Raw genomic sequence first — 15,335 nt, 5'->3', positions numbered from 1 at the left:
TTCAGTTTCTTTGAAATATTTTAAAGGATTTTAGGGCAAATAATATAAAAACAACATTCCATTAGAAAATTCAAATATTTCAGATTTACATTGAATTTGATCTATTTATATACAATTACATAAACTTCAATTTCCTCTAAAGCCAGAAATTTTAGTCATTAGCTAGAATCAAAAGGATTTCGATCAAAATTGGAATAAGGATTCTAGACAACAATTTCATAAGTTAATTTTAATTTTCAGAATTGGCCATAAAAGTGGTGCAAAACTGTTCTGTTCAGAGAATTCATTTGACCAGTCCCAAGAAGGGTATCCTTTTAGTTGTATAATTAGAGAAAGAGAAAACAAGATCTTGTGAGAGATGTTATTGTAAGAGTTGACCAATACTTCTTTCCAGCAGAGAGTGTCTGATACAGATGTGTATTTATGACTCAAGAGGATCCCTTTCCCAAACCTGTAGAAAGAAAAATGGAGTGCCAATGCAGCATATTTTAAACTTCAGCTCATGTGTAGTAAAATCCTAAATAGGATTTTTTTTGATAATAAATAGAAAAATAATGAACTATTTACTCTTATCATGTTTGCAACCTCGCTGGGTTAAGGCCATGAGCGATGAAATTAAAGATGGGATTGGCAACCCATGCAAGTATATACTGTGTAGTTTTTGAAATCTGAAAACGGTTTTGGTTGTTTTGTGATACCATAATCAACCCCAGTCAAGTGCAAGGACGAGAAAGAAAAAAGATACAAAAGGATAGGTGACAAAAAAAAAAAAAAAAAAAAAATAAATAAATAAAAAAAAAGGATGTAGGTTTAGAAAGATAGACAAAAGAAACTTGACATAAGATTTTCGGGTTGGGTGTGACAATTGACAGAACCGAACAAGGAATAGTTATATATTTAGTTTTATGACATTCAGGGCTGTTTCTTACAACAGTATCTGAGTGACAAAGTCGGAAATAGTTTTTGGCAACAATCGACTGACAACAGCGTGAGTCAGATGTTTATGGTGATCAGAGTTGAGTTGGACACTTCTGGCAGTTCAGGGCTAGAGACAGTTGGAGACAGCTCATGGCTTGGGTAAGTCGGAAAAGCTTTGGAAGATCGAGACGAACTGACAGCAACAGATGAACCAAACCTCAACAGGATGTAGATGTAAACCTTAGCATGTAGACACACACACACCCAGAGTCCGACTGTATATACGAAGCATCAGCATGTGTTTTTCTTTTTTGTTTTTATAGTTGTGAACCCGTTCGCTCCCCATCGACAGTCGCCAGTATGAACAAAATGACGACATCGCTAAAACTAGAATGATGAAAGATGGAGAACAAAGCCACAGCATACAATGTTCAGGTGGCAAGCTGTTGGTGGGGCCATGTTTTTCATGGCTTTTTTTACGGCATATCAACCCTTTTAGAGTTATTTAATTCTGAATCTATCATGCTCATAAAAGATTTTATGCTTCAAGAACTTTATATCTTCAAATATTTATTCATGGTGTTTGGTTTGTGTTATAGAAGAAAACTGCTGTTTTTGACTTTGCAGAACAAAGCGAAAGAAAAAAAAAAACAATAACATCAATGTTTGGTGTACTTAAGTCAGGAAGCTGATATCTTCAGACAGCCTGATTTGGTAACACTAGCTGAAAATGTGATTTTTCTTTATGTAATATAAGATGACAAAAATCATTTAAAAAAAAAGTCAAATTAGAATTCTGAATTTTATTACAGGAATTGATAAAAAAAAATTGATTTGTAAAAAAAAAAAATTCACAGTAACATACCTTTGTTGATAATATCCATATTTATATCACATATTCAGAAGGATGGATTCAAAGGGGTTGGCTTCAGGTTCAGTTGTGAGAAAAATTATACATACACACATACATACATACATACATACATGCACGCATGCATGCACACAAAGACAGATGCATGATACAAATAAAAAATGGCATAACTTGTGATGGGGTGGAAGGGAAATGTTGAAATTCAAAAATAAAAATTTTTTTTCTTTAAATATAATTTTTTTTTGATTTGATCTATTTGTTTTGTTTTTTATATAACCTTTTTTGCTTCATTTTTATGAAGGAATTATGATTCGTTAGGAAGAGTTCAGTTTCATCTTGTAGAATACTCTTCCAGATGATATGTACACAAAAAAAAAAAAATAGCTAACACGTGTGTGTGTGTGTGTGTGTGTGTGTGTGTGTGTGTGTGTGTGTATGTGTTGGAAATTATTTCCGATAATATGTTATTATACTGCTTGCTTTTCTTTTGTTGCTGATAATGTTTTTAATGTTAAGATCACTAGTAAAATAAAAAAAAAAAGGGATTTATTTTGTCAGCAGGATTGGGATAAGCAAAAATTGACATGTACTAGTTTCATTTTTACTTTGTCATATTTTTATTTATCTCCAGCCCTGTGGATTCAATACAGGTTTTATTTAGTAATATTGACATTACAAACCCACATATTATATAATAAATAGGTACAGTCAAATTTTGGATCAAATTTGTAACCTTTCAAATTCCTGCCTACAACACTGAAGATTAGCATTTCATATCTGCTCAGATTCCTTAGAATTCAGAAACAGAATAAAGTTATAAAACATCAGGTTCATTCTAATCTTTTGACTGTACCTATTTAAATAAATATCTTGGTGTTTTACTCTGGTGGTAATTGAACATTGATAAATTTTTCTTTTTTTAAAAAAAAAGTATAATATATATTAATCTACAATACAGACATTAAAGTTAGGAGTTGGAAATCACAAGTTTCACAAACGAACCTAACTTAACATCATTCCTTCATGGAACCCTGAAAAAGAATGAGTGCATTGAAGGACTGATGATCAAATGAGCTGATCTACTCAGTAATTAAAGCTGAGTAAGGTTTGTCTATTGGTAAAACCCTTGGTTTTCATATTATGGCTTAATATATATACTTTTTGCATATCTACCCATCATCTGTGTGTAAATACCTCTCTCCCAACTTTGTTTAGAAATATTGGATATGGTATTTCGACAGCAAGAATCCCTGCCAATGGACAATTGCGTTCATTTGATAACCTAGCTCTTCCTCAGATAATTTGATCCGATGTTTTGCAGCACATCACCTTTTTTAGGGGTAATTTTATGTTTATTTAAAAACGATTCATTACATAAGATAATTTTCTATTTTACCCAGAGATGAGGGGTGGTGCAGTAGAAGTTTAGATCTTTTCCCAAGGGCATTAGTGCATAAGTAATTAAAATAGATCTGATAAGATTTGAACTCGACATGATTGATTTCATAAGCATTGACATCATCCACTGAGCCAATCAGATATTCCCCACCCCTACCTCAGATAAGTGCAGTCTTTATCAGCGATATTTTAATGCTTTTATGGGAAGAACAGTGACAAGTAATTTTAGTGATATTGATCAATCTCTTCTCACATACATACATACGTGTACACATTTTATAAGTTCAGAATCACTTATTTCATAAGAATCTGCTTTAGTTCTGTTAGATTTAATCACTTGTATTCAGTTTAACATTTTTTTTAATAAAAAAATAAAATAAAAAAGGCAGGGAAATCACAGTTCATCAATAGTGTCCTCAGGAGGAGCATAATATCGTGGGCCGTTCACCTGAAAAACATAGAAAAATAAAAGCATTTTGTAAATTTTAAGATTGGAATAAAAAATTTTAAAAACAAAAAAAATTGAGAGAATCATTAGGCCAGATAAATTTGAAAAGTGACTTTTATAGAAACATACTGAAAAAATATTTGTTTATTTACCATGAGCAGGAAGACCCGAGGTTGCCCGGGATTGAATGATCAATGAATATTTCACACTCCAATATTTTTATTGTCATTGAAATTGGTGAAATCATCCATTTTTTAATCAAATCTATTGCTCTAGCTGGGGGCCCATCGCAGTGCACTGGGAGGAAGTTTCACATGCCTCTCTGCAATGACTTGGTTCACAATACATTGTAGTTTACATTGCACTGTAGAGAATTTACTGTTGAATTTATAAAATTATTTTTATATGATGGCTTGAATTAAAGTTTAAAATGCAAAAGTCAAGTATCATGCTTCAATTATGCTCTAAACATTCATTTCAAATGCACCTGTCATATCAATGAACCTATCGTTGATTTTATATGTTGGGCCTTTTGGCTTGTGCAGTAATAAAACTTCTCAAATGCACTTATGTTAGGCTGTATAAGGTGTTAATTTGGTCAAAACTGCCTGTTCCTTCTTTCATCAGATTATTTCAATTATTGATACTTATCGAAGACATTCCAATACAAAACCTCAAAACCTACCTAAGAACACTGCCAGGCACATTAAGTACATTTGTGCAAAATTTCATAAAAATCGGCCCAGTCATTTTTGAGTCTATAGGGAACGAACTCACAAAGTTCTTTTTTATATAATATTGGAGATTATGATAGCATGAAAAAAAACAAAAAACCTAATATATTATATGGCCCCATTTCTTTTTTTTTGGGTGGGGGGGGGTATACTTCAATAGCTATGTAATCATGTTACACGTTGCTAACAAGCAGTTTTTGTATTTTATTTCAACTTAACATTTTATTTATAAGCTACATATCGTTAGCATTATAACACTATCCGCAGCTAGAGTAGATATTGTTTACAACAGTCTCGATGATATATCCCTGACAATCAGTCTGACAATGGTTTCATTGCTACCAGGCTGTGGTATAATCCTGTTCAGTTCTAAAAAGTCCATCCTCCCAGATCTTACCTGAGAAAGTGTGACTTTAGTGCTAATCACCTAAAGCACTTCTACCAAGGAATGTTAATAGGATTGCTCAAGCAATTTTTTCTAGGACTGTACTTCATCTAGTATGCTAGTTTTCAAAAACTACACCTGACCTTGTGTCTGACCTCCTACAAAGGAACTAGATAAATACAGTACTAACTACCTACTTGGTGTTGCCTGACATTTGTTATATAAAATTAATATAGCAATACACATGAAAAAATTTAAATGGCTTAAAATATTTCAATATTAGTATATATAGAAAGAGCTTGATAAGCTAAGAAAGAATCTTTTTAAATTTTTTAAATCCAATTAAAATTAAGTTATGACTATTTTTATGCCTTGCATGTTTGAATATTTTTCGCTCTTTAAGACCATATGCATTTTGTCACATTTTTTTACGCCACTTTTTCAGTAAAAATGCTAAACACTAGACTAAGCAATGACATTTACCATATAAGTGTATTTTTGTGCAAGGAATCCAAATATGCTACTTAAATCTCCAGAAATGAAAGGTTTTCAAATAATCTGCAGTAAATGCACATAAATATGCTGCAATTCCTTAAAAATGCCATATATCCATTAAAAGAAAAGTTAGAGAACTCAAAGTTGAATTGTAATGCATTTTATGTGCCAAAAACTGAAATCAAAATCTAGGATTGGTTAAAAATGAATATATTGCAATATTTCTTTGATATTATTGTAGATTAATACCTTCTGTTACCCCTCCCCATCTGACCACCTCTCCAAAATGTGATTCTACCTAGACAATTACATGTGAATAACTCGAAAATCTTTAATAAAAGATAACCAAAAATTATTTTAGAATTTAATGTAAAATGATTTCTCATTTTTGAATCATTCCAGCGTTTTAGGGCAGTTACCCCCTCCCCCCCTTTTCCTATGATAGATAAATCCTGGGCGTTTTTTTTTTGTTTGTTTGTTTTCGAAAAGGCAATTACGTGTGGTTTTTAAGAGGGTCTTTGTGCAATTATGAGAAGGTGGGGAGGTTGCCATTCTGACTTTGGGTTAATGATAGGGCTAAGGAAAATTCTGTGTGAACATCCTGAAGACTTGATAGAAACAAAACAAAAACAATTTTAGAATTTAAAGTGGTGGTTGGTTTCACATAAATGTAAAATAATTTACCATTTCAAGACCATCCTAGCGTTTTAGGACAGTTGACCAATTTATTTTTTTATGGGAGATTAATCATGTACACTTTTCTTTAAACGTTTTTTATGCTTATATGAGCTTACAGAGGAAGTTTGTTTAGTGGGGAACTCGGCTACTTGTACTTAGCATTATTGTTAAGGCTAAAGGTTTTAGGAGGAGGCTTGCTACTTGTACCTAGGGTTAGACATAGGATTAAGCTAGTTTTTTTGCTTTTTTTAAGAGGGTGTTTGATACTCATTGTGAAACTTTACAAGAATTACTACAAACAGACAAAAATAAATGTTATTTCAAAAAGTGACCTCACTCTAACAGAAAACATGACGCTTGGAAAAATATCAACTAGTTTTTGTTCCACCTATTTAAATATAAAAAAAAGAAACAAGTTTTTACTAAAGCTGACAAATAGTTAAAAATTTTGAATTTTATTATTTTGATTTTTAATTACATTTCATGTCTTTTTCTACCGCTTTTATTTTTTAACTGAGCACCTCCTACAAATATTTAAATATTGATTTTTTTTTTTTTTTTTTTTTTTAATAATCGGGTAGATTAGTTTCCATTCGATAATAATCCACTTAAAACACTTTTTAAAAGACGAAATTTAAAAGTGTGTACTGCTCGTACACATGAATCAAAACAATCGTATTTCACATCTTCGGTTGTTCAAATATTTCAACATTTGACTACTACCCAATTTTTTTTAAATATTTATATGGTTGATAACAAAATAGCTCTAACATGTAAGAAATTTTTTTTTATAACCAGATTTTCAATTAAATAAAAATCAATAAAAAGAAACGTCTGTTTACGCCATGCTATCGCTACTGCTGATGCTATTACTAATACTACATTAGTCTAGATTCAAATTCATAACGATTTTTTTTTTCGGATATCATGTTTTTAAATTGCTACGTACCACTAAAGAAAAAACTGTCCAATTATCTTTTTAACGAATAAACATAATAAAAAGATTGTTTTATTTGATAGCGAGTGTCCGAAGAAAATTGTTTTCAAAATTTTCCATACTCAATCATTTTGAAATCTTTTTTCAACAAAAAAACGAGTGGACAAATGAACTTCGGACACTCGAAACTATTAAAAATTACATCTCTTGTGGCTAATTTTCGAATTTCATTAAAAAAATTCTTAACAGAAACGCAGTACGAGCGTTTAGAAATGGGGAGGGGGGGGGTCATTATAAAATCTTACCGAAAACGCTGTTTTATGATGTTCACATTTTTATCACTTTATTTACTTAAAACTCTAAAATATATAATGTACATTATTTACTAATTCATTTGAAAGTATATCCAGTTCCGAACAAAACGGTGGTATTTTGAAGACAAAGTGCTCTGGTTTGTAAAATATGACTATTTTAGCAGAAACCCCTTGAAATCTGATTATCCAAAGCATTTTATCGACCATGTGTATTGCTAATTAATAAGGATTAAAAGTAAAAATGTATCAGTCACGTATAGGCGAGAAGTACACGTATACACAGAAATACAAAGTGGTCATAAAATATTAATATAGAAAAAAGACAGTAAAGAAATAGGGAGAAAAAAAATGCTCGAGGATAAAAGTAATATAAGGGAGATAAGTCATGTTTTAAGTTCTGAAGATTTATCTCCCTTAATTTTTAATTACGATTCTTTTTTTTTTTTTTTTCTCCTCCCTTCATATAAGAGCAGAGTTAGACACAGGGTCCGTTTTTTAGAATGCTCTGGATTAGGGCAAAAATTAAAATTTGTACAATTTAGAGAGGTTTTTCCTTCACTGACCAAAGACAGAAAAGATTGAGTAGTATCAGGACAGATATTACACTTTATATTTTGTCAAAAAAACAAGGAATTGTATATCTTTATCTCCGTCTCATCACAGAAAGATGTGATACAAGGTCAGGAAAACGGCATCTGAAAAAGCTAGAACATTAGAGAAAGCGCACTTTGATCAGCAAAAAATGCCTGGGCAGCCCTGTTGACTTTACCCGATAGGGATGTCTCAGGCGAACCCTGTCTCAAAGGACGATGGGCCTCTTAATACTGCACATGACTATGTACCTCGGTCAACAGAGAGCAAGCCATGTCTTCAATGAGCTAGATGCTGATGGTTTTGGGGTCCAAGGGAAAACAAGTTACTGTAATCATAACAAACAGCAGAATCGAATCTCGCAATGCAAGTTTAAATTCTAAAATCCAGCAAGATAACTTTATCTGTTAAATGACACAATCGTGGCAGTCATTTTGCATATTTTTGTATAAGCCTAATAAGAAAACATCTTACAAATTCCAGAGACAATGGATACTATCAGTGATGATACCTGCATGAGAAGTCTATAGTGAAGCCAGAGTTGTGCAATCTCCAACCACACCTCCTGAACTGTATCCAGTAGCAAGAATTTAGGATGATTGAAAATAATGATTATAGAATAAGCAGAAAATACTTGATGTTATTTCATAGTTTCCAATGACTAGTTGAGATTCTAGTCTACCCTTCCATAGCAAGAGCGATGATATAAGGGTTTATACTTTTCCCAAAGGCATTACCAAAAATGATGCAGTATTCCCAATAGAATTTGAACTCAGTACCAAAGTCCACAAACCACATCTGTAACCACTACACCACCCAAACCACTTCAATTTAGATCTACAGCAGCTCAAAACACTGATCTGGTAAGACCCAGGACCTAATTTAGAGACTTACTTTCTCCAAAGGGACAGTCGGCATATTCTAATGCTCTGCCGACAGGGCAGATGATTAAGCTTTTCACAGAAAAAAAACAAGAACATCAATGCTTGATGCATTTTAGGTCAAGAAGCCAGTATTTTTAGGCAGCCCAATCTGGTAGCATAAGGTCATACAAATGAAGAAATGGATGTGCTTAGATTTAGAAGCTAAAAAGTCTTTCCATTTGATGCCCCTTGCACTAAAGTGGATATCCATGCAGACAATAGGCAAATATATGCAATAGCAATACCTCCTCCCTAAAGTTGAACCCTTTCTCACTGTGATAGTGAAATTGACATGTTAGTGTCAAAAGTACATAGCTAACAGAGTTCTGATAAAAATTTGGGAAGAAAGACGATCAGGATACATCACCCCCTGGCATCTGTAGCAACAAGAATATGTCAAGCTCAGAATCACAAATCAATGGAGTGATGATAACAATGCTTCTGTACATGTGCAGTCGTCATTCATTGTGTTTTATGCCTTATCTCCCCCAAATTTATATGCAACTACTGGAAACTGCTGTTGTTGAATCCAGTAATTTGAGGTTTTTTATTTTTTTTATTACATTTTCACCCCAAACAAGGCACATTGCCACTTTGGTGTAGGGGGCTACTATCAGGGGAAACATCTACTGGGGTACTATGTAGGGATTTGGGCAGCAAGATGTTGGTTCACGTTGCACTTGAACTTCTGCATGTCAGTACAGTTGGGGAAGCAGTGAGCTGGAATGGAATTCCAAAGTCTAGCGGTTCTGGGGAAGAAACTACCGGAGTAGAAAGATCTTTTACATCTAGGGATCTCTACAGTGTGGGGGTGGGATTTTGCAGCTTGTCGGGTCTGTCGAGAGTGTTCACGTTGTGGGGGCACAAGTGCTTGCAGTTCATCAGAGCATTCACCATTAAAATACTTGTAGAACAGGCAGAGGGATGCAACGTTTCGTTGATGGGACAGAGGCTGAAGCTTAGATGCCAGTTTAGGGCCTATCAGATTTGCGACTCTTTTGAACCCTGTCAAGGAGCGAGAGACTAGTAGCTGATGCACCAGCCCAAATATGACAGCAATACTCCATACATGGGCGAATGGTTGCCTTATAGAGGTACAGGATACTTCAGGTTCTTTGTATATTCAAACATTTATTCATGGAGTTTTTTCTTTTTTGCTTTTTTCTATAAGAAAATTGTTTTTGCTTTTGACTTTATACAACATGATTGAATTTTGCAAAGGAAAAGGAAAAACAATAACATTAACACTTGGTGCATTTGAGGTCAGAAAGCCGTTATCTTCAGTTTGATCTGGTAGTACCAAACCTATCTTGCAAATCTAACGAATAACTACGGTCAATGAGGAAAGCTTCATGTAAACTAGGCAATCCTGTGGTGCAACCTTTCTGGGTTTTGTACAGAAATCAGATTCATTTAACATCAGAAGTAGAGACCACTTGTTGAAAGCGATCAAGATTGCTGCTCATCAGATATGTGATCAAAAACTTCTCTTTTAAGGTATTTTGCTTCTGAACTGGTTCGCACTGGTTCCAATCATATTCTGTTATTTGTTCAGTTCCTTTTTTTTTTTTGTTATAGGTCACCTCTCCTCAGTTGGCAATTTCTCTCTTGGACATATGCATCAATTATTTTTGCACTATTTACAATTACATTTAAAAAAAAAAAAAAAAATCTTTATAGTGTACATACTCATCACTGAACAAACGTTATATTCCGAAAATTATGTTATAGTTTTTTTTTTGTTTTTTTTTTTAAAGAAAATCAAATTTCACAATTTTTAGCGATTAAGTATCTTTTTGCTGTCATTGATGATCTCTTACAGGGAAATAGATAAATTTTATTATTCGAATTGAGTTGTCCACCTTCGAGTTTTCCTCGCTTGAATTTTAATGCATCCTAGAAAAAAAAAAAAAAAAAAAAAAATGGCATCTACTGGTTGTCAATGATAGAGGCTGGAGTTTGACAATATGAGAGCTTTTAGATTAAAAATTTGGTTCTTATTTAGAATTACACTTAAAAATCACATTGTCAAACTTCAGCCTCTATCATTACAGTGTTGCATTCTTATGTTGGTTTTATAAGTATTTCCACGGAATGTGCTTCGATGAAGTTACTGCACTTGTGTCCCTCAACATAAATATTCCAACACATCCAACTAACATTCCTTTCGCTGTAGAGATCCTTAGACTTAAGATTTTTTACTTCTTTGAGCCATTTGCTTTTGGAATTTCCTTACTGCTTCCCTAATCATATCAACATGCAGAAATTTAAATGTAAAGTAAACAAACATCCTACTGTCTAGATTGCCTCACTTGAAACCGGGTCCCTATTGCAGTAGTCATTTCTGCATCAGTAGCAATATGCCTTGCTTGGAGTGAACAAAAAAAAAAAAAAAAAAAGGTTCACATGATAGTTGTATATTACTGTTAATTGTATAAAATTATTTTTATATATAATGGGTTGAATTAAAGTTTAAAATGTAAAAGTCATGTCATGCTTCAATTGTGCTCTAAAAATTTATTTTGAATGCATCTCTGTCATATCGATGAACCTACTGTTGATTTTGCCTGGCCTTACTACTTGTGCAGTGATAATAATGGCTTGAATGTTAATTTTATGTCAGGCTTTTCAGTTTGTGTGATAATAAAACTTCAAATGCATTCGTGATGCTAGGCTGTGTAAGATGAAAATCGTCTGTTCCTTCTTTCATTGGATTATTTTGATTGATACTTATCAAAGACATTCTCATACAAAATCTACTGCTAGGTACACAAAATACCTTTGTGTAAAATTTCATAAAAATTGGTCGAGCCGTTTTGGTAAGTTTTTGTTTAATGGCACATTAATCCTATAGGTCATTTCATGCCATGAAATGTGAAGAAAGTATTCTTCATTGAGTCTCTAGGTGATAGATTGTTTTTACGAGCCATTTTGGAGTCCAAAGGAACGAACTTCCATACAGATTTTTTTATATTACTGTAGACAGATATAGACCATGCAAGTTTTTAGAGAGGATTTTCAAGTTAAATTTAGTTTTTACAGTATATTTTGGTTGTTAGATTACAAAATACCTTCCTTAAGTAAATAATTTTTAAAAAATCATGAAAGATTTTGATTTTCTATTACCTTTACATCATATTCAAATATCCATTGTGGAACATCAAATTGATCAGTGTTGATATAAGCATATAGATATTCTGTCCCGTGTAAATGATGAACCTTATGTTTGATCTCTGAGGCAGTGAATGTTGTGAAGAACCATGTAGAAATCTGAAAAAAAAAAAAAAAATCAGAAAATTTGTGAGAAAAGAAAAATGAGTTGTCAGATGAAAAAAGAAAAAGATACAAATAAGAGAAAAGAAGAATCAGAACAAAAAGGAAAAGAAAGGAGGGGCAAAAAGAAAGCTTACCTTAAACCAAATATTTGGGTGAACTATATAAAAAGATGACAAGTTTTTCTTGTACCTATAATAAAAATAAAGAAATTAATTTTATAGTGATTATTTAGTTATAACTTTATGGTGATTAACTGCATGGATTTAAATGAAACTAATTATCTAATAAGAAACCATAAAAGAATGAATTTAAGTTTATGCAAATTAGATTAAGTTCGTTTTAATAATTTTTAAATAGAAAATGTAGGCTTTTAATATCAATGTAAGTGCGACAAAAAAACAATTTTATATGGAGATAAATAAGCAGTGAAACAGTTTTTTCCTTTTCGTCTTATTTTCCATAGGGGAACCAACCAATTTCTCTTGATGACAATTCCTAAAGAGTACCTAATTAATATCTACAAGGAATGTTCCAAAAATAATGCTTCCTATTTTTTGTTCCACCTGAATGGATCAGAGGGGATTGCAAACTGCATTGTTATAATAACTGAACTTATGCATTCATGATCTGAAAGTTTCATCTCTGTTGCAGATATTGATAGTGTGAGACTATGAAAGCAATCTCTGTCATAAACGTGCATCAGAAGCAGAGATGCATTATTGAATTCCTAGCAAAAAAGTGTATTGATAATGGTAGTGACTATATAGAAAAATAAATTCTGGAGCACAAAGGTTGTCCATTTTGATGGTACGTCTTCATAGCTCTTAAACTTTTTGATTAAAAAAAAAAAAAATAGGAAGATTTACTTTTGGAATGACCGTTGTAAATAGCATACAATGTGAAAGAATTTCAATTGCTCACTTATCGTGAAGGATATTATAGGCATATTTCATGAAGGATGTCGCAGGTAGATTATCAGCCGTCGTGAGTGAATGAAGATAAACAACCGTATAATGATTATCAGCAACGGGATCCATCATTTGGATGACATACAACAGCATCTACAAATAAACATTTAAAAACAAATCCATATAAAAATAAATTTTTAAAAGTAATTCTATTATTATACTAAAGTCAAGTTAATAAATGTCTTTCTTTAAGGCTTTTTTTAATATATAATTTAATCATAAAGTAAATTAAAATATACCTTGGATTGTCCTATGTTTGGAAAAAAAAAAAAAAAATCCACCATGGACCTGTGACATAATGAATCAGTTCTATGTGACAGTATTAAAGGCCTTGAAAGTTCAATTTTTAGTACAGACGATACTAAGAATATACTGAATTACTTAAGATTTCTACCCAGTCATGGCTGACAGAACAAGTTACTCCCATGGATTAAATAAATGGCTTCATTTGAAATTGCATATATCGTCATAGTTCGACACAATTTGCAGGGATCTGATGGACCGAAATATCTTGAAGAAGAAGCATCCCTTTAAATAATCCAAATCCTACCCAATTTACCCCATTTAAATATTAATTTAAATGACCGTACATCTGGCGTCAAAAAAAAAAAAAAAAAAAAAAAAAATCGCAAATATTAATTAATGAGAAACAAATTACTTCTCTTTATAGTCACTTTTACTCAATTAAAAATCATTAAAACTTCCCTCTTCAAAAATTACCATTATTATCTACTTATATGTTGAAATTAGTACAAATTTTCTGGAGAAAATATTACCTACTTAAATGTTATAAGTAAAATCATACAGTGCTTTTGTTGTTTAAGGATCTTTTAAAACTACGCATTTCAGGTGAAAACATTATCTACTTAAGTGTCATGTCTAAATATTTACAATGATAGGGTGCTTTTTTGGATTAGGAATCTTTTCTTCCTACACATTCAGGTGAAAAATTATTACCTATTTACATTTCATATTGAAAAAGTAAAATCATGAGATGCTTTTGTTAATTAGATTGCTTTTAAACCTATGCATTTCAGGCGAAAACATTACCTACTTACATGACATGTTGAAATTAGTACAAAGATACGGAAAAACAGGATCTATTCCTTACATACACATGTAATCCAAGATATCCTAAAATATTAAACTTACAAAAAAATCGACCTGACTTAATCACGTGTGTATCATGCACATCTAGCTGAAGTTTTGAAAGGCATTAAAGACAGACATGTATTGGGAATTCCATTTAGAAATGTTTATGTTATTGAATTTCAAAAAAGAGGGCTACCACACTGCCACATGATCATAATGCTGCGAGATCAGGATAAGATCAGAACAGTTCAACAAACTGATGCAATTGTGTAAGAGATACCAGGAACTGAAGATCCAGAGCTTTGTGATTTAGTTAAGGTTTTTAATGGTACATGGTCCAACCTAATTGTAATTGTTTGATTATGTGATATGAAGTTTCTTACTGATATGTGTTTTAAAATTTTCAACTACTGTGGAATTTCCATGTGTTCTGCCCCAGTTAACGATTACTACACTACCACATTACATTCATTAACCCTTATCCTCAAGTGGCTTTCATGCCTTAATAAATGGTGATTCTTGTATAAAAAAAAATTTAAAAAAATTTTTTTTTTTTTTTAAAAGAAAAACGACAACTGCAGTTTAAAAACAGTTTTATTTTGATCAGATATTACAATGATACTCATTTTCTTTGAACAGCAAGCTTTGCAAACAAAAATTCTTAGCCCGTCTAAATGAACACAGTGCATTAGATAAAAGAAGGATAAAAACCTCAACTGATGTTTAGCGGGTCAACTCAAACCCATTCGCTGAAATATAGATATTCAGATCATTTGTGGTAGATCACCCAGCATCTACCTAAAACTAATTGCCAACCTTACCTATAGACAAAAAAATACTGGAGAATCTCTGGAAAACAACTAAATTTGGAAACTGAGTGGGGCATAACCACAACAGAGGAATCTCATATCTGTAGAACCATAACACTTTCAAGCGGACATCAAATTCTGGGTAGTCAACCCCAAACCAGAGATATTTTCCATATTTCGAGTGATTTCTCTTTTAATTAAATATTTCTCACTCATTGCAATTATTCAACTTGCTAAACATACTGCCGAGTGTATGTTTATAGTACTCCCACAGAACAGCAAGTGGTACCTTCAGCAAGCCAAAGGTTAACCTTGGCTTTTTGGCTAATATTTCATTTCATCTTTTCTGTCACTTTTCTAGACAGAGACAATTTTAATTTTTGTTCGAATTCAAAATGCTCCTATTTGGGGAGCTAGATTTTCCCCACATTAAAAACTGACCGTAACTCTACCCTCATGGAGAGGCAAGTAAGAATAAACTTCGACAGATGAATAGAA

At 32.4% G+C, this 15,335-nt stretch overlaps 1 protein-coding gene across 1 annotated transcript in view; it reads right to left on the bottom strand.

The window, feature by feature from the left end:
• Positions 1–1,701: 1,701 nt before the first annotated feature.
• LOC145239752 (ganglioside-induced differentiation-associated protein 2-like) overlaps positions 1,702–15,335 on the bottom strand; it is a 92,603-nt gene continuing 78,969 nt past the window's right edge. Inside the window, exons 9-12 of the mRNA XM_080103159.1 lie at positions 12,890–13,029; positions 12,103–12,157; positions 11,819–11,962; positions 1,702–3,635 (exon numbers count right to left, since the gene is read on the bottom strand). Coding sequence (XP_079959285.1) covers positions 3,582–3,635; positions 11,819–11,962; positions 12,103–12,157; positions 12,890–13,029 — 393 coding nt within the window. The 3' untranslated portion in view covers positions 1,702–3,581. The remainder of the gene's footprint in view (positions 3,636–11,818; positions 11,963–12,102; positions 12,158–12,889; positions 13,030–15,335) is intronic.

The sequence above is a fragment of the Euprymna scolopes genome, chromosome 19 (assembly GCF_053919585.1).
Source record: "Euprymna scolopes isolate OS-2025 chromosome 19, ASM5391958v1, whole genome shotgun sequence".
In the NCBI taxonomy this organism is placed as follows: Eukaryota; Metazoa; Mollusca; class Cephalopoda; order Sepiida; family Sepiolidae; genus Euprymna; species Euprymna scolopes.
Note: the sequence above shows the minus strand (reverse complement) of the source record. Positions and strands in the feature narration are given on the sequence as shown.